At 44.6% G+C, this 24,459-nt stretch overlaps 1 protein-coding gene across 2 annotated transcripts in view; it reads right to left on the bottom strand.

Annotated features, from left to right (window-relative positions):
• GUCY1A2 (guanylate cyclase 1 soluble subunit alpha 2) overlaps positions 1–23,750 on the bottom strand; it is a 1,716,628-nt gene extending 1,692,878 nt beyond the window's left edge. The window contains exon 1 of one of the 2 annotated variants that reach the window (XM_069640697.1): positions 22,822–23,750. In XM_069640697.1, the coding sequence (XP_069496798.1) occupies positions 22,822–23,076 (255 nt within the window). In that variant the 5' untranslated portion in view covers positions 23,077–23,750. The remainder of the gene's footprint in view (positions 1–22,821) is intronic. The other variant, XM_069640699.1, reaches the window with a different exon arrangement.
• Between the last annotated feature and the right edge of the window lie 709 nt (positions 23,751–24,459).

Here is a 24,459-nt window from a genome sequence, read left to right as displayed (position 1 = left end):
AAATTCTCATTCCGCCTATCATCCACAAGCACATGTAATTTGTGAGCACCTAAAATGCATCTTAAAAGAATGTTTGCTAAAATAAAGGACACTCTTAGAAAGAGTTTGCTACACTGCCTTCCTTTAGCCCTTAGGTAATCAGCCAGATCTGACCATCACCTGAATCAACATGAGCTGGTGATGGGGTACAGAGTGCTTAATTCCATTGCTCCTCCCACACAATCTCATATTGATGCTGAAAATGTTGCCACTGTGCTTGGACAGAAAATGCATGATTATTTGACAGCTATGATGGAATCTCTTAAATGTATGTCTCCACAGGTGCAGAAGCGGCGGCAGGGCGCAAAAAACACAGAAGAAATATATGAACAAACTGACCCGGATAATTTTCTGATACCCCTTTTGTTATGTCCCAAGGACATGGTGCTTTGCGTAACTTTGTTTGAAAGTGGAACAAGCCATGTTTTCAAGGACCATACATTGTAGAAGCTGTCTTACCATCTGCGGTTAAACTTTTTTGGCAGAAGAGCTTGGATCCATCTCAATGACATCAAACTATATCGAGATGAGACCCCACTATCTGTAAATACTGAACCCGAAGGTGAAGAAGACGTGCAAATACCCCGAACAAGATCAATGACGAGAGCCAATCAGCAACAAGAGCAATAAAGACACATTTTTTTTATACACAAGAACACCTGTCCCAACATAACTGAAAGACATTTATTTCAAATAAAGCAAGGCCCTTCCAAAGTAAAAATAAAAGATGTTCCTCATGACAATCCTATTTTTTTTTCTAGTCTTATCATTCTTCGTAATTACTTACCCCTTTCTAGGATCCTGGAGCATTTGCTTAACAGTATTGCTAATTCATTTTAAAACATACATTGTTTTAGAAAAACGATTTCCTCTCACTTTTGACCAGGATTTTCTTGTGAACACTTGCCTTGCTCTTTTAAGAAACAAAAGAAACTTATCCCCTGACAGAAGAATGCGGATATTGAATGAGATGAGATATTCTTTCAAGCACCTACAGGACCGTATACCAATAGGTATTTGCAAAAGGTAGATACCATATCAATCATCATAGGAGCAGCATTTCCTCCTTTTTGTATCTGAACGTTATTTACTGGTTCGCAGTGCAGCACAATAGTATGCACGGCAATCCGGGACCAGCCTTTCATGTTCTCCATGATGTTAACACAAGTAGAATATTTGTATTGATGCTAAATGAAACAACCCATGGGAAATATCCTACAAATATCACTCTGGGGAGGAGCAAAAAAAAAGGTAATTGATGATCAATGCCTTATGGGACAACCTTTTGATAATATTGCTCATGTCTCGAATAATATGTGGTATGGACATATGAGCCGAGAGGGAAGCGAGACGTCTGATGAGAGCTGTTTTGTGTGTTCCCTCATTCCCTACACCATAAGTGTCTCCAGAATATTTTTAACCACTGAAGCACCCGCACGTGTAGCACACTGCCTGACACACCTTGCAGCATGTATGACCAGCGGGCAGTTTCAGGTAAGAAGTGCCTCCATGCACTGGAAAATAATGGAATATTCTCCACATGAGGATAATTTCATAAAAGAAGTGTTTGTAATGAGCGATTTGACACAAAACATGAGGTAATAAGTCACATATTGTCAGGCTCAAAAAGAGGAGAAATAATAACAGAAGAGCACCAAGTTCTACAATGCACTGACAAAAAATCATGGATGTTGGGGGAGAGGCCAGTTACAAATAGAAGCACAGGCATTTACCACAGAAAAGTGGGTCAAAGGACTGATTTACTGTAAAGCAGAGGTACTTGAAGAGCAACCGCCAGTGTTTGTGCAAAACATAAATTAGGATTGCCTCACAGAATGGACTAAATACACTAAATAGTAATGTGGGTAGAGGATGAAGCAGGATCACTACACATAGTACCTCTGCAGGTTGACACACTATGCATAAGAAATACAGGTACAGTAAAAATAGACGAGAACAAAGGGTGCAAATGGATTTTTGATGTGCCTGGAATGAAAGTAGGCACAGTGGTATTAAAGGACAATTAATGGGCTTGCGATTACAGAGCCTACATGCAGCTCCCCCTAAATTTGGGAGGCTTTTTCTCCTTAATGACAATAAGTGTACCATCCCTAGTATGCTCCGAGTGAGGTGTAGATTGGAGATTTCCCCTGATTGAACGCCCGTCTAAGAAATAAGAGGTATCTCACCCTTAAACGCACAAAGAGGGATAACTATTCTTTGGTAAAAGCACCAAAGGCGTATAACGCATAACAGACGAGCATAAATTGTTCAGCAGAATAGAAATGTTCTTTACATCCTTCTTTACTCCTGAGTTGCAGGCATATACAAATACCAAATGGTTGCAAATAACCCGATGGGAACTGCTACAGACCAAAAATACAACTGTGACAGGCTTTAATTACATAAGGGAAGAGCTGAGTGCAGTCATGGTCATGACTCTCCAAAAAAAGGTATGTCCTTGGCCTTATTACGGCAATGGAAGGTGGTGTGTGTACAAAGATTAGTCCACCCTTCTGCACATACACACCTGCCAAGGATGAGGAAAATGGGATCCTCACAGAGGCGATGGCTATCTTGAAAGAATTGCACGCAAACATGGTGGAAGAGTTGGAAGACATTGTGGATGATGACTGGTTACATAACTGTTCTCACTGATACCCACTTGGTTGGCTACCATATTCAAAATATGTTGGCCATACTGGTACTGTTATTACTAGCTTTCTATGTCTTGAGAATAACAATAAGCTAATGCAAAAAGATGCCAAAAAGGCAGTAGAAATGAAAATAATGATAAACTTGTATACTCACATGCATGAGTACACACACGGATGACTTCCCCTGTACCCAAACAATGGAAGGCCCTATTGCAGCTCCTGGGTCAAAATCACATATCCTCAGGACCCTGACAATTACACAGAGCATTGGGCAAATTGTAACTCTGATAAGGAATGTTACTACATGACCTGGTGTCCAGACGAACGTGTGAGACGGGGCGGTACCTTGAGGGGGTGAGTAAAGTATGGATACCCAATCTTGGGGAGAGCAGAAGAATGGGTGTGTTTGAGGACTTCACCAGAGGGGAGAGTGTTGGGAGGTAGATGAACGTGTCATCCAGAGCTTCTGCTCCTCCCCTGCACCAATACAGCAAAGATGAGAGACGTTACTCACTGAGGCAGCCTTGTGCCCTTATCCTCCACTGGTGCAGCAGGGGTTGGAGACAATGTGAGCTGAAGATGCTAAAGGTATGCAATCTAACATTGTAACAGTAAAAGAGCATGCATTCATGTACTCCACATGAAGAACACACACAATAGGTAATATATGTATTTAGACATGAAGAAAACTATCATAGCATCCATAGACATGAAGAACACTAACAGGACCAATGTATAAGGCGAATCCAATATGAATGACACTTGAATATAGCTCGGTAAACACAGAAGAAAGAGTGTAATTGGGCAGCCATCTTCTTAAAAATGGAAGCCACAGCATGTCTTTTGAATTAGCACGGGTCTCAAGATCTCGAGAAAATGCAAAGGGCGGAATCCGCAGATATACATAACCATGCACAGCTCAGACAGTGGCTGGCAACTAGTGCCAAGGTTAGAGTGAAACAAGGGAGCATCGGAAATAGGGAAAAAGACACATGATAGAAATTCCCAGGATGCAAGCAGTATACTCCTAGATTAATTAAGGTTTTATAACAGCACAACCAGCCTTTGTTAGCCATGTTCAGTACAACAGTAAGCCAAATGACTCCTTGAAGAATAACTCAATAGTGTCCGTGGTGGCAACAGAAAGCATGACACACACCTTAATAATAGCTAAAACCCCAATAAATAGGAGGTATATCTATTCCAAACATGGTCCCATTGCACGTGAACCCATAATTGGAGAATACATGCTATTCATTAGCAACAATCATAGATAGAACACCTGCAATACTCCCAACATGCACACATAGACACACAACTCCACCTAAGGCCAAGTACAAATGGTTGTCCCAGTCTCATGGCCTGAAAATGAGAGATCCAACTTTTAATTCAAGGAAGAACTTTCCATGGGCCTCTGTCCTCCTACTCTACATTTAGCTCATATATTCAAAACCTGTCAAGTGTCCAAGGTTGGTTAATAAAGAGCCAAAAAATCAAAATTCTTGGTGTCACACCGCCCATGAAGTAATATGCCAACCAATCATTTGTCGTAGACAGGATGTTTTTTTAACCTTTATCAATATTGGGGTAATTCCCGATGGTGCCATCAGATACTTGTAACCCAATAACCTATCCCCAATTCCCATATGTTTTCTGAACTGATATCATGTTGTGACATAATTTATGAGATACTTTTAATACTTAAGCACTTGTTTTTGACTGACATGTTGAGAGCAAGTACATTTCAATGCTTGAATGCTGTCCTGGCTTTGTCTTGAAGTGAATAAAGCTGGGTTTTGCCATGAAATGTGTCTACTCTGTCAATGAGTCTTGTTTGGACTGAGTCTTATTCCTCTGGGTCTGTTTGGGATTTTGAGACCACCTTAACAGTGAAATGTAGGTAAGACCTCCAGAAACATGCTAGAAGTGTTGCCTTCACTTCACCTCCCAGGTTGGAGTTTGGCAGTGCAGTAAATGTGATGGTATATTAGTCACCACCAAAAGAGTGTCAGTAATGTATGTACCTACACTTGTTAATCTCACTTCCAAACTCAGAATGATGCACATTGATTAGTTTTATATGAGTACTGAGTTGATGAAAGGATGGAGAAAAGCTCTTGGTATCACTAGGTCAAACTGTGCTTAAATAGGACTTAAACAAGAGATATCCCCATTCTTTGTCATTATGTTTGTAGTTATGTGCTCTTGAATTGGTGGTCCTACTTGTCATTGCTATTGCAACGGTTGTCTATATATTAATAAACACTCAGCCAGCTACAATATAAAATCATTTGTGGATGCCATCCCATCCCTAAAAGATTCCACATCGTCTATCCTCAGAGACTAAAGTGATGTTGGCTGAAATGTGGAATGCAGGTGCTCCCAAACACATGTGGTGGGGATGGGAATGGCTCAGTCCTTTTTGACTGGAGGTCATATCCAAAATCAGGGAGAATGTGGGCTTCCCGATATGAAAGGATCGCTTAAATTCACTACTTGGATGACTCACATATTTGCATATCAATTGGGAGGTAACATCAATAGATTAATCACCTTATAGCTCAGGGGGTGCAATGAGATGGGATAACCAGGAGGCTATGGTCATCTTGGTCACAGTGTCTGACTGTAGCCTGATGTGGGTCGAGCCAGTGCCCTGTGAAGATATTTGGTGTGCCTTGAATTCTTAACCTAGGAAATAGAAAATGCAATAAAAAGAAGACATGCCTAGCCAGTGCTATCTGCCTGATTTCCTGTCCCACCCATCCCAACAACGAATCTTAATCAGCATGGCTGCTCCAGTTCTATATTTGTCAAGTGGTTTATGATCTGACTTGTGTCATTTGCAAGGCATCCCTATAAATAAAAGAATGTTGCGGTTTTAAGCCAAACACGACACACATCTGTACCAACTGCATACATACCAGCATGCTTCATTCCTTTCAGGCAATGCTCGTTGAGTCCTCTCTCTTTTTTGGTCACTAGTCTAGAACTACATGTCTAAGAATGCAATGTAAACACCAGAACTTGACGGGCATGCAGTCAAATGGAATTAGGTATTTTGATGTGTATACAGCTGGAGCTGATGAGATATGCAATTAAGTGGTTTAAGTGAAGACTGAGTTCAACTCACAGCTTCACCTCTTAATGAAAGTATGTGATCCTGGAGGAATCATTTTATCTCACTCTGCCGTTACGAAGCAGGACGTCAGCTATGGGTTTTTGGGATGGTGTGTCAAGAGTCCAGGTAGGATTTTTTGGTGGTCTGGAGAAGAAGGAGACTAGATATGGATTTTGCGCATCTGGGATAGTGTGGCAATAGACCAATATTGGGTCTGGTCATGTGGGCATACAGAGGTAGAGTGCCAGCAGGGACTGTGTCTTTTCAGGGTATGGAGGTAGGGGGGACATGTAAAGGTGTGTTACGGGCTTGGCTCATGCATGGCTCTCAGAGACAAGCCAAACGTCCTAGCTCAACTCTGGCTTGACTCTTCCCATTAATTCTCTGGCTACCATGCCTAGAGGTCCTGTTACAGGGGAAACCAGATGCTTAATGTGATTGGCTAAAATGTGTTATGAGCTGGCCTTGGAAATACTGAGAGTCCCCCTGCAGTGGCCCATCATCAGCTACACCTCTTTATGGCCACCGCTTCTGGATTATATTGCTAAAGACTGTAGCTGCCAAGACCAGAGGCGTCACTAGGGGTGCTGGTTGGGCTATAGCCCTGGGTCTTTTTGTTGTAGCCTTGGATAGAAGCTCAGGGGCTACAACCAAAAGGCTAGCTATCCCTGACTTCCAACAGCCCCGACATTAGCCTTGGATCTTTTCCAGACCTAGCAACACCCCTAGGCGAGACACGTGGCCTTCAACTTGCTGAGCAACAGACATATTTAATGTTGTTTCCTTCGTTGAAATGTAACCAACTCATCTGGAAGTCTCTTTTGGGGACCAGAGGAAAGGAGTAGTGCCGGAGGCATGAGTATTCCTTGTCACTCAGCATTTAACATGCTATTAACGAATAACCATATTTTCCAAATGTCAATAAGAATGGTTGAAATATAAGGAAATCAGAGCTCTATGTTTAGCAATGCAAGGGAAAGATAAAGAATATTTTTCTTCAGAATACAGTAGCTTTCGGGAGTCTGATACAGTTCAAATAAATTCCCAAATATCTAGAAGCAAGGATGTTGGTACTCACTCCTATCTAGCATAAGGGAAGCCTGCACTTCACAAGTTTGAATCCTGTGGAAAAGCAGGCCATGCGTTTCATTATCCCAAGGTCAATATATCAAGTACCATTCAAATGGAAAAACAATAACAGCTATTAGAACACCCTAACAGTTTTTTCGGCAACACGATTGGTCAATTTGTGGTCTATACAAACTGGTATAACCGGCAGATTGAATAAAGCCTGCAAAATGCTGAGTGCTGCTTACCTCCACTGTAGCGCTGCCATTACAGCCCGGTATTTAATTGATGCCGCCCTTGCTTACTCATTGACACGCGTCCTAGCTTGCAGCCGCACCGGCAATAATTAATTAGTCACATTGCTGCCATGCGTGTTTGCGCACATAACGTGGCCCCGCCCCCTCACAAATCATTTAAAGTAAGGCTTTTGTGTCAGAAACGTTATGAAGAAAACAAACACTGCAACACACATAAAGGAAACTGCTAAACAAAGGTAAATAAAGTGCATTCGCATTTGATTCCCAACAGTGCCCACCTGCTAGCTAAATGTTCTGAATACACTCATTTTTTAAAACATGTTTCTGTGTAATATCTTAATCATGCCTACCTGCTAAACACTATATTACACTGTTGTTAATTGAATATATATATATTTATGTTTCTATGTTAAACTTCTAACTTTGGCCCTTCATTACCCTGCCTAATGAAAATAGCAAATAACTACTGACAACTGGATTAACTTTCCACATTTAAATATTCCACCCCTCCAATACTAATTAGCTTCCTGCTGAAAAATAAAATACTCTCACCTGCATGTACTTTCCCCATTTAGTTACTCCACCCCCCAATTCTTATTACCTCCCTCTACCCTATACAAAAGAGCCACAACCAAGGCATCGGGCTCTGAATATCAGCCTGAAAGTCTTGTTTCAATACCTGCTGGCCTAAATACATATCTAAGCAGCCCTCCATTTTCACAGAATGTCAACTTGATGCATGGGGAAGACTTCCAGAGTGTCAACAATGTCTTAATTTCCATCATAAAAAACATGAGTGCAAATATCAGACAACACACAGACCATACATCACTGAAAATGATCTGCACACAATAAAAACAAGTGGAATCTTCAAAACAGACCATCCAATAACTCTACAATCCAATGTGTGGTATGATATCCAACTACATATTGCACAACGACATAAAGAAGGACAACATGCCCTGCCATCTTATGCATTCTGTATTCGCACAGACGAAACAGGCCGCAAATATGCCACCTTAACATTCAATGAAACTACCAAAACACACCAATCCATCACTGAAACCAACTGGAAGCTTGTTGTGGTGCAAGGTATGAAGGACTGCCCCATTAAATCTTTGCGATTATATATCCAAAAATGTCCCTTATATTCACCATGGTTCTTTGTCCTGTCTAGGAAAATGACAATTGCTGAAGCCAAACTTAACCCCATCTGGTATACTTGCAGACCACTTGGTAAACATACACTGGGCTCAATGATGCAAACAATCAGTAAAAAAGCCAAATTAACTACTATCTACACAAATCACTCATTGCAACTATGCAGAATTTAGCCAGGGCAGGTCTCGAAACGTGTCAAATAATGTATGTTACTGTCCACAAAAACGAATCCTCAATCAAAAGCTACAGGTCCCCACAATACTATGAGGAAAGGGAATGGTCTGGACGTCTACATAATATGGAAAAAGCAAACAACAAATCTTCAACCTCCCTTAGATACACCTACAACAACCAAGAAAAGGAAGTATCCTGCACTGACACAAACCAATTGTGATAACTCTACCAGATGAACTTCCAAGCACATCATCAAACCCCAATTCTCTTACTGTTATCATATACAGTCCTGCAACCAACAAAATTAAAAATATCCTAAACTTTCACAGAAAACAGACCAACCAACTACAGAAACTTTACTAGATGATCTAACAGGCACATCATCTGTCCATGATTCTCTAGCTACAACCTCAAACCCAAATGTGAACAGCACTGGAATCACCAATCTTGGTCCACATGGCCAATGTATTAACTGCACCCTTAATTTATATGGCACCGCACACTTAAACCTGAAATTGATATTTTTCTTTACAAAACTACCCTTTCCACCCACTAACCCTTTTCCCAATAGCTCTCGCTCGCTACAGGTCTATAAAGCTATATTAACACAGTGCTTAGAAACTGGAGGAGTGTGGCATAAAGCTTTAGGTAAGCACACACTATTATAATAATAGGTTGTCAGTGGTGTGGGGGATCATGTCTAGATCTCCACATAAGAGCTCCCTTGTTTATTTTCATCAAATACTACACGAATATTTAATGACCATAACGTGGCATACAAGGCTTCACAGGTGTTGATTATGGTAAAGACGACATAGTGCATAATGTTGGACCTAGACTTTTCCTTAGCACTACAAGTTCCGGGCAAATAATGTGAGGACAAAGGGGATAGCAATATTTCTGAATGATAGTTCCCGAATCTAATGCATCCAGTGTAGATGTCTGTACGGAACTCGTGGGTCACAGGTTCCAATCGCAACAGAGCCAATTAACCTCCCGTCCTTCCAAAGGCTGGTAAATCCTGCTACCAGTGCCAATATATGATTCATAAACTGCACTGTATACCATGTACATGGCATATTAACACTCGACCAATGTCACGTTAACTCTTGTGTATACCATACTAGCAGAATGGCATTACACTAATACTAATACACTAATTACTATTGTGTAGACCATAGAAAAGGCAGATCACTTCTCTACCAATCCCACATAATCATTTTGCAGCCAGGGTCGGATTGGCCCATCAGCCTTTTGGCCCGGCCCTGGGGAGTGGGGGCCGGTTTCTGGCCACTCCTGGGCCTGCTTAAAAAAAAATTGCACATTTTTTTTGTTGAAAAAAAACAGTAAAAACTTCCAACGTGCAATATGGATCTATACACACAGATATTAATGATACATATGGTGATCCATTCTTGTATGAAATGTATATCACATTAGTGAAATCATAACCATATTTTTCATAGTGTACTTAGGAACAATGCTATTTGATGCCATTCCTGTTTTGTCAAAGGGTGAAAGGTCATGTTTCATCGCTTCCCAGGATATCACTTTGGGGTGGGGTCAATGACATCACTTCCGGTGATGTCATCAGAGGTCAAGGGTCGTGAGGTGAGAGGTGGGCCTCTTTTTTGAGGCGATGGGTGGGGTACTTTTTTTGGGTGTCCAGGCCTATTTCTTGTGCCAGTCCGACCCTGTTTGCAGACCACACACATGGCAGATTAGTGTTATACAAATGTCACATAACTATTGTGCAGGCCTTGTAAATGTCAGATTAGCATTATACCAATGCCACATGACAGTTAATTGAGTTTGCTCAGAATTCCACAAAATGGTCGAGTATGGAAGTCAGCATTGGAAGTAAACTTTCCAAATTGGCAATTTAGCAACTAGATTACACGATTTCCCAAAAGGATTGCTTTCTTTTTTCATGTGATCCGACTGCCTTTGTTAAAGTGAAAACAGACACCGACCGAACTTGGTGCAAGTTGTCAGGAGCGTTCACAACATGCTCCAGATTTAAACAATGTGCGCCAGCGTCTGCGTCTACTTCGCCCGATAAGTCATAGACGACATACAGTATTCCTGCAGTGTTCTCATATCAGCACTACAGCCCAAGAAGACCCCAATCGTGGTTTGAAAGGGGGTCGCTATGTGCAAAATGGGCATCATATGAAGGCTACACCTCGGCACAATCAGTGAAATTTACATTTCAATATCAGACGTCGCAACTCTCGGGTGCTATTGCTTCCAGTTCCGCCCGCTCTGCTCTCGGGCACATGTTAATGTGATTAATTGGAGGAATGAATTAAATTGAGAAGGAGTTCAGCACCTTCTGAAATGCAGAGTTAATAGGACTAGCTCAATTTACAGATTGATTTTAGAAAAAATGTTCGCCATCAGAAGTCACCTTCGCTGAATCCTCTGCACACTCGTGCCTCCTTCCAGGAAGTGCCTTACGCAAGCCATTTTACAGAACCATGAAATTCAAGGTCATCTGTCCATCGCTTCCAGAGAAGTCACGGCTTGTTTGGTGACCTTGAACCGGAAGCTTAGACAGATCTGGGATCGTATTACAGAAACTTTCCACTGGTGCAAGAGCAATTAGCACAATGGAAAGAATTGCCAAAGTGCAAAAAAATATATTCTTTCAGTATGTTTGTGTGCTTTGCTCTAGTGCGAGGACTAGGGCAACATTTCCCTAGTGCAAGAATGCATTGAAAGAAGACTTTTTATATTTGGGAATGTTTTGCCCCAGTGTTAATTGCAGTTGCCCTGGTGCAAAGTTTTTGTAATACTGCCCATGTCATTCCGGTCCTTTCTGTGTAGAGCAGTGCATTTCAATGCCCTGGCATTCGACCCTGATTTCCTCCAATCCTCTCATAAAATGAATCCAAAAGAACTTGGAAAAACCTTAGGTCAGCCATTTTATAGCCTAGGTAAGACATTTCATACCACTGATTGCACTGTCACCAGTGCACTGGTGGTGTAATACCACAACCCTTGCACCGTGCCAAATGCAGTCAGCATTAGGGCAAACATTGCCCTAGTTCTAAAAACGTATTCTGACACTACCCTGGCAAATAATGCATTGAACTGTTTCTGTTTTGCTCACTTTTGCCCCAGTGTTAACTGTACTTGCACCAGTGCAAAGTGCAACGTTTCTACAATACCACCCCATGCATTTACAACAGCACTGTCAGAGGCTGGGGCAGAGAGGGCTGACCAGAAGCTTAGAGTTCAATGACTGCACCCCTGAGCCTCTGGCTACCCATATATACCCTTAGCATGGTAGTAGGCTCCCTGTGGCAACCATGCCTTCCACATGCTGCAGGGTTGAATAAAGACCTGCAACCCTGCAGGGGGAAGGGTTGAGGACTCAAAGTACATTGTGCCACTACATTTGTATTCTTTAAATAAAGAAGTGCTGCCCAGCTGCTCAATTACGTTTGATGCAACAATGCTAAAATGACATTGTTTTTAAACATGATTTATTTACATGCATGGAGTTCCTTCCCACCCCAAGCTAAGTGTCACACAATAAACAGGTAATGTCAGTTATTTTATTCAGCCCTATCTCAGCCTCATATCATGCCACTTGGGTCCCTCCCCCTGAGCTACCAATGAGCCAAGAAGCAGGCCGGTGTACAGGAAATATATTTGTATTCATTTAAATTAATAGGTAATAGAAATCACACCAAACTACACATTCCACCTTCTTTGTGGCTCACAATTATTACAGAAATAAATCACACAAATGAATGGGGAAAAACACAAATCATAGTACTTTATCTCAATTTCGCACTGGTCAGTGAACAAAATCAATGACAAATGTAAGGCTGTTCAATATTGGTTTTCCTGTTTGCTTAAAAGGCTTGCAGTTTGTTTTTTGAGCCACCCCCCCAACCCATCTACTTTAGTCGGTGTTGGTGAAGACAGAAAAATTGGGATGATTTAAGAATTTGAGATTTCAGACTCCCCCCTCCACTTAAAGGCCTGTGTTGGGGAAGTTGGGGATGATTTTTGAATTTTGGATTTTAGACCCCCCCCTCCACTGCGACTTAGTGGAATGTAATAGCGAGCTAAAAGGTGTTCTAGGCTGCTCTGAACATATCTTGGATTTTGGAGTTGGTGAACTAGTGGGGGGTAAAATCAGGAATGTGGGAAATAAATTGCATGTTCCTAACGATTATGGGCCAGATTCATGGATAATTTGCCTGTTTCAAAGTGAATTTGCACTGCTGAAAAGTGACTTTGCACTAGCGACTCAAACCCTGAATCATGGACCCATGCAAAGTATATTTTTGCAGTGCAAAGTCTGGGCAAAGTCATTTTGTACTGCTATGTGCTTACTTTGCCTGGACTTTGCACTGCAAAAATACACTTTGCACGGTTCCATGAGAACACCTTTGAGCTCGCTATTACATTCCCCTAAGTCGCAGATGGAGGAATTGTATGTCAACATAATTGCCTGGAAATGATCTGAAAAATGAAACACACATGTCATCGGTGTGACTTGTGGTTTCTAGGAAAATGCAACCATTGTGACAGTCCATGTAAAGAAAGGGAATCTTCATATGGGCAAATATGAGCTTCCCTTCCTGCAGGCCATTTGTCTCTCTCGGCCAGCCTATGACCATAGTTTGTATTAGTCTATTTTCTTTTGTTGTCTGACATTGTTTGAAGTTGGTGGCTGCCAGTCGTAAAACCTGAGGCCTTGGCAACACTGAGATCCCTCTCTGGACATTCCTGTCATGCACTGGCTAAAACATTTGCCTGCACAGAACTGCCTTCAGAGACAGCAGGTCTAGGGCAACTTGGTTTCCGATACTCTTCGGACCAAATTTGATTGCAGTTATAAACAATTGGGGTACAACCAGGCTGGCAGTGGGGGAGTCCTTTGTGAATTTTGACCAAAGACCCATAGGCCAACATGGTCTGCTTCTGGCCTACAGGAAATCCATGTGTGACATATGAAAACAGCGTTTTTCTTTTCACTTGTTGGCGGTATTTTGCATGTGAGGCATAATATACATTACATATTGTCAATGCACACCAAGGCTCTTCCCTGACATCTCTATGTTGGCAGGGGAAAAAAATGTTAATGTCCTGCTTTAAAATGTAAACAGACATGCATAGCCTTTTTGGTGTCAGTGTTTGAAAATCCTATTTTTCATGTGAAAGGGAACTTTGAATTTCTTCTGCCTTTGTGAGTTAAAATGCTGCTTTTCCTTTTTTAATGACAAGTAGGCCTTTTTTCACTTGGCCCTTCCTTGTGTTACTTGCAGAAACCCCCCAGTCTGTCTTAATAGGCCCCTTTTCAGTGTGAAGGCACTGTTATTTCTTTTTTTAAGACTGATAGGTAATTTTTCCTGTGGGCCCTTGAGTTCCGTGCGTTTGGGGCCTTTGATTACACGCCACATATATGTGGTCAACTAATCTATAACAAGGCTATGCTTTATTTGCATACACAATGAAAATGCATTATTTATATGTAACTTGATTGAAATCTGTTGGAAGATCCCAACGACTCTATTTGGAATCCTAAGATCCCATGAAATGAAGCAAAATTGATTACAAAATATCTTGTGGGTGCAGGAGTCATTAGTCAGATAGAAAAGTCAATGAATCGTTTGGCTTAAATAAATTAATCTACAAGAAGTGCCAGAAATCTAATGATAAACCATTAAACATCAGATATTCCTCAATTCGAGCAGTGCTTCATGTCCCTATCATGTGGACTGGGGTGAAGAGAGGGCATCAGATTTGTTAAATGTCCAGATGAAAACCATACCATGCCCCTCCAAAGTGAGAACAGAGAGATTCAAAGAGAATTCAGCGAGTAGAGCGCTCGGCCCAGACACCTATGTTCAGCCTGCAGGACAGAGGTTTCAATCCCAACAGGGGCAACACAGCCCTTCATCCTACAAAGGTCACAATTAATATGATTAAAATGAGTAATAATTACGCCTTTGAAATGGAATGACTCTGGCATGAAGCACTATATAAAATATAACAATATTCAAGTTTTGCAGCTAGAGAGGACTCATAGAGTTCAGATTGTAGCAGAGGTTCTTCTCAGTCACAGAGCTTACTTCTAGCATCTGCCTGTCCCAAGGTAAGTGACACCACTGCAGTTTTAAGGGCCTTCCAGTGATCATTGAAGTGCATGAATCAATGGAGCGTCCCTGTGAATGAAGGTCTGAATATCACCAGTGGTGGGTGCTATGAAGGGAGGCAAAAGCACCCAGTTTCTTTTGGGTTCAAGTGCCTCTGACACACAAATGCAACCAGCACAGTAGCCCAGTAGGCAACACATCATCAAGGGTACAGTAAAGGCAGCAGTTAGGTGGTGACATTGTTCTGGATATAGGGAGAAGGGCATAACATATTTGGGAAAACACCAGACCTCATCTGCAGCAGTGAATAACCGATGCAGTGACTTGAAAGGAAAAGTACTGCCAGTGCTGCAAACAGAGTCCTGGATTCTGGACACCGCTTTCATTCAACTGTTCAGCTTAGCTCTTGCTAGTCCTTTGAACACTTTGCTCTCACCCCAAAGAGAAGTTACAGAGATTTAGTTCTGAGCTGTATGGGGTGATAAGGTTTCTGACCCACAATCAGGTCATGTGATGACATGACTAGTGATCTGCAGGATTACAGGGATGAATAGTTTCTAAACCGCCTACTCAGCGTTACACTACTGTTAAACCAACAGTGATCCCAATCAAAAATATGAAACAGCACAGCCAGAAAGGTAAACCTCCTTTGCCGAATGTGGTAGGGCTGGCTAAATCTTCAGGAGGGGCGTGAGTTGATGACAGTAGTAACCCCAGCCAGTAAGGTACAAGAATGTCCAATCGAGGTTCAATAAAAAAGTAGATGTTTAATTAAACAATAAAATTCAATAAACTAACTAAAAACAGAAGCAAAAACCCACACCAATACAGACAACACGGAAAATGCAGACTGTTATAGAATGGCTTTCTGGGTGATGAGCAGAGTTGTTCAGGCCCTTAAGTGGCACTATGTCAATGTTCTAGAACTGCTTAGGGTTGCTTAAAAGTAAATATGGTCCAGAAAGCAAACCAGGGGGAAATGGGCTCTTATTCTTAACTTTGGGGACTCAACAGCATTGATCAAAGATTCTAGTATCTTCCTGAGGTGGTGATTTGCCATTGGACTGGTTAGTTGGTCAACTGGGTCCAACGTGTGGTGCAATCCAAGAAGCACAATCACATGGATTGAAGAAGCTAAGGACAGGCAGGTGGTGTCCTGGTCAGTGTAGCACACAAGTGGTTCAATGTTGGAATCAGGGCCACAGCTGCTCCTTGACATCCTGGATACGTTGGAATGGGAGAACCATTCCAATGTATCCTGCAATGCGGTGAGTTCTTCTGTTATGCACTCCAACTCCAAGGAGCAAGGCTAACACCTACAGAGGATCCTCTACCTTCAGTGAACAGGGTCCTGGTTCCAATGCAGCTATAGGTGAGGTCTTGGTCCAGCCACAGTCGCCCCCACTGTCCCAGAAAAGGGTGATTAGGCAACAGAGCTCTCCACTGCCTTGGATGCCTTCTGTCTTCACCTATATGACAGGGAACTTTCAAATGGACTGCACTTGCAAAAGAGGTCCAACGTGTATCCTTTTTTATATCTTGAAGGTCCACAGATGAATCAAACAATGAGATGGGAGTCATCTCTGTTTGAAAGCAAAGTGCCATAGGGGATTGGTCTAAGGCAAGCCTGCCACAAGGCTTCCAATCTTCGCTGTTGAAGCTGGTGACCTTGCCTTATGACATTACACTGAGAGTACCTTGACTGCAGGAAATGAAGGGGACAGAAAAAGGACGAGCACCCTATCAGACAGCAAGATGGTGGGACCCTACTCCAGGCTTACCATCCCTCTCTAGCTACTCTAATTTTGCCCTTGTCCCATGCTTGCTAGCTTCAAACGCATTCCAGAGATCATCATCCTGGTGTGAGGCTTGATTTGATATGTCAGTGCTCCTTTTGCAGCTTCTATGCCCTGAGGAAATGAGCTTTCCAGTGGATGTTAAACCAACACAAACGAATGGTTTGCAGACCTCACCATACCCTTGAAGTGACAAATTTGGAACATAATACACATTACCAGACATATGTTCATTTTACATTACGAGGCTCCTTATTTGTCATTATTGGAAACCAACCAATGGGCAGTCCAGAGTTTTTATCATTCCTATTGTTTAAGAGCCTATGGTGTGGTATGTCACCAGAAACCTCTTGAAGGCATAACAGGATAATTATACATAGTTAACCATTAGGTAGCATCTGTGACAAGAAATACGTGTACACATAAATATGGAAAGAGGGTTATAGCTAGATAAATACAATTATAGAACTACAGATATCAATGAGACACATATATAAGAAAGGAAGAACAGCTGATCTATAGTGAACCATAAAGTATAATAGGTTCCACTTGAATGCCGTGCAGCTCTAAAGTGCAATCGACTCAATAAAAGTTGAGTCGATTGTTCAGGCAAAACGTTTTTTTTTTCTGTAAATGGAATGTAAGATTTTTTGTAAAGTAATATCTTTTATTAAATGGCTTGACAGCTCGGCTACCATGAAAATGGCAACAGTGCGCTGTCTACAAATCCAGTAAAATGACACAGCATCCCTGCAGCAAGCGCATTGATCCATTAACATGGTTATTTTGGCAACTGCCGTATAAAGGCTATCCTGCCGGTCTAATCATTTCTTTTTCTTCCAATGTCAAATGCTGTCTTTCTGTTTTTAACTTGCAACTGCCCCTGTCTGCTGTTGCCAGGAGACAGGGCATTGTTTCGGTTCAAGATTTTTGGGATGTTCCAAGTGCGTCTCTGCTATGAAAGTTTGACAAACGGTGCAGGAAAGGGGGTACGTTTAACATTTCATTAAACAGACCTTCCGGTTTAGGGCAATTTTGTGTACTGACCTTTTTGCAAAAACAATGGTTTTTATAATTGGGGGCCAGTTTCTCAATACTTTTTGTTGATGCAAGACATGAACTGCACAAGCACATCGTATCACTTGCTCCCAAAAAAAGAGCAGCCATCCATAAAGGGCAACTGAATGGGTGCATCTTATATGCACCCATTCACATGGCCTTTTTCACCCCATTGTGCAAATCAGGGGGCGTTCCTGCACATTTAAAAGTGCACCCCAAATTTACAAACAAGATGCACTTTTAAATATGCAGAAATTGTAGACAACCCCATGCACCATTTTTTTAAAAGGTGCACGGTGGTGCCACTGCATGCCAGAGTCTTTGCTGACCCTGTCATGCAATGTTTTTTTAAGTGGAAGGGCAGAGATTTTAACTGCTGCTGCATCACTTGCATTTCTGTTCCTTAAATGGGATAGAAATGCATTTTTTTTTGGGTCGCATTTTACAGTGGCAGGCCCCTCAAGGGCCCGTCATGGTGAAATGCACTGGGAGTCTGTAGAACATTGTCGGGAGAGTGCCTCCGACACAAACGTATTCAAGGCAGCCGGGCTGTGCATCTTTTGCGCTACAGCTCAGCGCCATGGAAATGCACAGGTTACCTTGGAGAATAAGGTGACCTGTTCATTTTCAAAAATGTGTTATCTAAAAGTAGCATTTTCTCTGCTCTATTTTTAGATGCCTCATTTTTTGAGGAGCTGGGCCAAATTCTAAATTAAAAAAAAAAAAATGGTCACAATATGAGAAGGATGGAGAGAGAGGGGGAGTGTTCAATGAGATGTGTAGTGGTGGGCAAGAGAACAGAGAGGAAGCAATGGGGCAGCAGACCGGAAATCAGAGAGGGAGTGGCGTGCCAGAAATCAGAGGGAGCAGAAGTACAGAACGTAGAGGGAGCGTGGCTCAGGGGAAGTTGTGGGCCAAAAAACAGAGAGGGAGTGCCTGGACGGAAAGAGGCAGTGGGCTGCAGATTGGGAGAAAGCCTAAGGGAAGAGTGTGACAGAATGGGAGAAAGGATGCAAGATGCAGAAGTAGCATGAAAGAATGAAGGAATGAATACTACGGGAGGAATTGGGGAGTGTAAGGTAGGAGTTCTGAGTCTGATTTGGAGTGTGGCAGGGACTGGGGAGTGCAAATTGTGACTTGGCAGTGTGACAGAGCATGTGAGCATGTGTATGACTGAGAGTGAGAAGTTTGGGAATGCAAGTTGTGATGGGGAATTGGCGAGACGTGAGAGGTGTTTTGTGAGAGAGGTGTGTGGGTGTTTGGGGGATTGGATAACATACAAGCAGAATATTTGTAGCATTACAACTAACTTTGTTTTACCAAGCCAGAGACATCTGAGACTCTTCCTATTAAATTGATACAAAAGGTACACATAGTGACACCCTGGTCCTCTTGTTGCCTTGCACAATGCGTCTTTCCTGCAATGTGCCAATCGTCCACCCACCTGTCCATAAAAAATGTGCTAGAAAAATGTGCCATTTAATTCTGTAATATTCTGGGGGTTTTATTAAAGATTATATGTTCACAAAAGCTGGCTTTAAATTGGAGTTGCTTTTGTGCTTTTGTCTGTTTGCCTGCGCGTGTATGCCTCCGGGCCATTTGGTGCGAGATATAAATATAATACATTTAAATTAAATTGAAATGACAGGATGGAGTTCAGATATATTTCTTATAAGATCAAATAGTTTACTACGTTTACTATGTTATAATTATGACATCGTTAAGTGTAACATCATTTTCTTCAAAGGGGTATATTGTAAAATATGTTTTTTTTCCATGTAACAGGCAAACTTATACACGGACTAAAACATCCAGAAAAGTCTATTTCAAGGCGCATAAACAATGCAGATCATTGCTGGGCAAAAAAGGCGTCACACCCGGAGCATACCCGCATTTTCAAAACCAATAATGTTACTGAGAAGAAAAACAATGCTCCGTTTTCATATAAATAAGTGAAAACAAAATGGAGTTGTTCTCCCTTCTTTAGACACACAATTGCAGCTTCAAGGCATGTCCCACACGACAACTTTAGAGTTGGGTCTCTTAACCCCACCGAGGTCAAACACCTGGGGCAAACGCCGAGTCTTGGCCAATTAAATGAATCCCTTGCCTTCTCTCGCAATCACTGCCAGCAAACAGCATGTGTGTGTGGTGTGGCTAAGATAAAATGCTGCAAACCTATCCTACCACCCACGTTTGAAAAGACAGTGCGCATTCGCTTGGGTCCAACGATATGTGTACCTGTTGTTTCCAACGTGGACAATTTCCCGGGCAACCCTGACTGTTTAACCCATCTCCATGACTGACTCCCTGACTGACTCCCTGAGCGTCTATGGGAGCGCGATCCGGCACGCACAGCTGAGCCCATTACAGTCCCGCGCGTGGGAGGACCGGCAGAGAGGATTAATGGCTGCTAAATGGTTAATAATGATCCTCGAGCTCTTCGCCTGCGCGTCCCCTCACAGAGCCTCGCCACTAGCCGCGTGTTCCCCGCTGTGCCCCCGACACGTCAGGGAAGCCCTCGGAGGTCAAGAGGGCATTCTCCTGACGGACTCCAGCGCGAGGCGCTAAGTGAGCGCGTTCTTCCCGCCGGGCGCACTCGCCGCGGCCCCCGCGATGGCGCAGAGGCAGAGACTGACCGGGAATGTGGGGGTATGACGGCAGCGGGCTCGCGGGAGCCTCTCCGGGAACATTACGGGCACTTCACAGCCCTCAAGCAGATTGGAGTGGCTGCACGTGAAGGGCGGCGAGGGTGGGGAGGACAGAACCTGGGGAACCTCGGAGTCTGAACGCGAGCTCAACAGAAAGCTTGACACTGGGCTTCAGAAAGAAGAAAATAACCGGCCCCCCAGAGGCGCGCTCCCGGGAAAATAATAGAACCGTGGCGAGCAAGAAGCACATCAATAAAAAAAATACACGAAACTGGGGGGAGGACCACAACCAGGGAGGACCAGCAACATCTGCATTAGTCCAGTGAAAGGTAGTTTACCAAGGCACTGTGAATTCCCAATGTGTACAAAATGCAACCAAACAGACTGCCCTGCTGGTCAAGAGGGTCCCTGATGAGGTGTAATGGCTGTATGCAGTGCAGTGTTGACTGCCTCTATGTCTGGGGCGTGGAGTATACGCGACGAGCTTATTTTACAGAGCCAATGAGGGCGAGTAAGAGGGGTCTTAAAAGTTCGCCCGGAGGGAAAGGTCTCTTGAATGACAGGCTAGGGTCTGAACCCAATATATATCCATAAAATATGCGTCTAGGTTAAGCGACGCTCTACAGGTCAAAAGGTCAAGTTCCACCTGTCTGCTGCAGGTACCACACGATACACAGACCCTTCACGGCCACTCTGGTACCTCATATTAAAGTGCAGTCACAGAAGGCGAGGAGGCAGTGCAGGCTGGGCATGGAAGATGGGGGTGTTGAAGATTGGGGAGTGAGTGCGGTGCGGGTAAAGCTGGTCATTTGGGGCCGGAATTGTAAAGCAGGTTGAGCATGGTGAAGGCAGATCACAATGTCAAGGAGCCTGGCCCTACTGGGCAAGCTGGTGAAGGCATGTGGGATTGTTCATGGAAGGGGAGGGTGGTGGGGGCAGGTAGGCTGTTGGTGGAAGTTTAAGTTTTTGATCCCAGGCGATGTTGGTCAAGGCAGGGCAGACTAATCAAGAAAGATGTGTGTGGTGGTAACGCTGTTCAAGACAGGTGCGGGTGGCCACGGAATTTGAAAGATGTGGAGTTAAACATTAAGGCCCTGGTTCATGGAATTGTATGCGTGCAAATCCCCGATTTACAAGCAAATAATTCCACGAATCAGTGCTTAAAGGTGCACACAGAAATCAACGTGTATGCAGGATAGCGGAGGTAGGCGAGGATGCCAATGGAGGGGTCGGTGGTACAAACTGGTGCCAGGGTGCGTACAGATGAGGATTCCATCAGCATGATAGGTTGGTGCAAACATGTGGGCACGATGAAGGCATGCTAGCCTGGTGCTTAGTGAGAGTGGCACGGACTGGAGAGGAGGATGGAGAAAGGTCAGGTGGCAACGACAGGCGAATTAAGTTGGTGGGTCAGAATGCATGATAGCCAGGATAGTGGAGGCAGGTGAGGATTGTGCAGGCAAGTGCATTTTGCACTTGCAGAAGCTTGCAGGATAGGATGGTGCGGGGATGTGGGGGTGCTGCAGTCCAGTAAGTGTGGTTCAGGCAGGTGATGGGGGAGCAGTCAGGTGAAGACTCCTAAAGATGCTTCTAGGCTATGATGGTAGGTAAATGTGGGGGTGAGGCAGGCTGGTAATGATTGTGCAGGCAGGGAAGGTCGGTGCCGACAGATAAGCACGAAAGCATAACATAGACAGCCAAGGGTGGTGCAGACAGGTAAGGGTGGGACAAGCAGGTAATGGTGTAGCGGGTAAGTGAAAAGTATCCCGGAAGATACCTGAAGGATAGGATGGCGCAGACATGTGAGGAAGCGGCAGGCTGGTAAGGGCAGTGTAGACAGGTAAGGGCAGTGCAGACAGGTACGGGTGGTATAGGCAAAACAAGAGGGTGTACCCAGGTAAGAGTGGTGCAGGCAGGTACAGGTGGTCTGCACACGTACGGGTGGTGCAAGCAGGTAAGGATGGTGCGAACAGGTAAGTGTGGTGCAGGCACGTAAGGGCAGTGCAGACAGGTACGGGTGGTATAGGCAGAACAAGAGGGTGTTCCCAGGTAAGAGTGGTGCAGGCAGATAAAGGTGGTCTGCACCGGTAAGTGTGGTGCAGGCAGGTAAGGGCAGTGCAGTCAGGAAAGGATGGTGTGGGCAGGTATGGGAGGCACAGGCATGTAAGGGTGCTTCAGGCTTGCAAGGATGGTGCAAGCAGGTAAGAATGGTCAACACGGACAAGGATTGTACGGACATATAAGGGTGGTTGAGACAGATAAGGATGGCCCGGAAAGGTATGGGCAGTGCAGGCAATGCAGGGTGGTGTAGACAGGTAATGGTGGTGCAGATATGTGAGACGAGCAGAGCCAGATGAGAAGGGTCGAGGAAGCAGTGGGCGCCACACATTGGTATAATATAGTCTACTGAAGGCAGGTGAGGACGGGGTACACGAGTTGTTATGGTGGGGTCAAGCGAGGATTGCTCAAGTGCATATGTGTGCTTGGGGCAAGGGCAAGGGCATACACGCGACTCGAGGATGGTGCAAGCAGACGGGAGACGATGGCGCGGACAGGTACAGTGAGGTAATAAGGATGGTACAGGGCTGGTGCACTCACGTGAGGATGCGGCGGTCAGTAGACAGGTGAGACCGGCTCGGAATGATTCTATTAGTGCGGGTGGCACACACGTGCTGCGTGCCTTGACCTGGGCAGTGCCCCGCCACCCAGCCCCAAGTCTTACCGTGGGAGCAGTCAGCTTCCGGATGCTCTCCCCTAGGGAGTCGAGGTTGACCCTCCTCCTCCTGGTGGTCCTACGGGGAAGCAGCTCGTGGGTCTCCCCGCGTCCATGGGCGGCAGGCGGGCTGCGGCTCCCATTCCAGCACAGCCGGGCAAGCGGGCATTCCGGCCCCTCGGGGCCCTCTTCCTCGGGACTGGTCTCCGTATAATCCGAGCCCAGCGAGCTGAAGGACTCGGATGAAATCTTCCTGCGAGACATGCTGGTTGCGGCTGGGGCTACGGACGGGAAGCGGGGGGTCGGGGGGAGGGCAGAGGCCGGGGGGCTGGCGCTGCGCGGCCGCCGCTGTCAGGGAACCGGCACCCGCGCTAGTTGTTGGGCGGCAGCACGGCTCATGGTGGCGGCTCCAGCTTCCAGCGAGCCCGCGAGCCCTCGCCTCTTCACCGGGGTGCAGTGTCGCTGTCTCTGGTGCTGAACTCTCTCCTCGGTGCCAGTGTGATAAGGCTGTCTTGGCTGCCTCTCTCTAGGACTGCTTCTGAGTGCTCCCCCTCTGCCACTCACTGCTTCCCTCCTCTCATCCCAGACTGTAGCCCACTGCACATATGCCCCCTCTACACCGAGTGCATCGCACTGCTCGCTCCCTCCATGCACTGCCAGCACCTATCCTGTCTCCCTCTCTGCACCGAGAGAATCTCACTGATGTCCCCCTCTCTACACTGCCTGCATGGCACTGATGCCCCCTCCCTCTATTCTGCCTGCAGCTCACTTGCATCGAGCAGCCGCATCACGTGCTTCCATTCCCAGGCTTTCCTCGTCTGACGCCAAAATCATTTTTTGAATAAGCGTGACACACTTCTCTTTCCTTTCCCGGGAGGAGCAGACGCCTCCTTCCAGCCGAGGAGAGGAAAGAGGAGCGCGCGCGCGAGAGAGAGGGAGAGAGAGAAGCAAGCACCGATGGCACCCGGTCTCCGCTTCACGTTGAATCCTTTCCCCATCTCTCCCAATCTACTAACGCACAGTGACATAGCTACATAGACAGGCAGACTGCCGCACGAGTGGGCATATAGTGCCTGGGCAGATCGACTGACATGGCCGATAGGGAGATAGCTAGCCATGCGCGCCCACTCACGGTAAGGATTGGTAATTAATATAATAGAGTAGGATCATTAAGTAGATGGGAGTACAAAGAATACGACGATGAAACCAGCATTGGTGTCGATATAGGAAGAGAAGGTAACTGCATAGCTAAATGTACATTCCTAGAGACATAGAGAGACGGGTGAGTTCTTGGGTGGATGCATGGCTTGATGAATGCATGGTGGCTGTGTGTATTGAGGGAAAGAAGAGGGATGTGGCGGCTGTGATAATAGATGGTATGATGAATGGTGAGACAGGCGGATGGATGGGGATGGTTCAATAGACGCGTCGGTGGATGAGTGGGTGGATGAATCCAAAATTAGCTGTGCAGGAAGACAAATAATGTAGCGCTAGCTTGAAAGAAAAATAGACATGGCACATGGACAGCAGCAGAAGCATGAAAGAACCAAGCACTGGCAAAGGCAAAAGTTAGCTTCTTTCATAGTGGCACACACTTCAGTGAGGTCATGTAGACATTATTTGATTGAATGTAATGCTCTGTATTAA

This window comes from Ambystoma mexicanum, chromosome 7q (assembly GCF_040938575.1).
Source record: "Ambystoma mexicanum isolate Mex_15411 chromosome 7q, UKY_AmexF1_1, whole genome shotgun sequence".
Taxonomy (NCBI): Eukaryota; Metazoa; Chordata; class Amphibia; order Caudata; family Ambystomatidae; genus Ambystoma; species Ambystoma mexicanum.
Note: the sequence above shows the minus strand (reverse complement) of the source record. Positions and strands in the feature narration are given on the sequence as shown.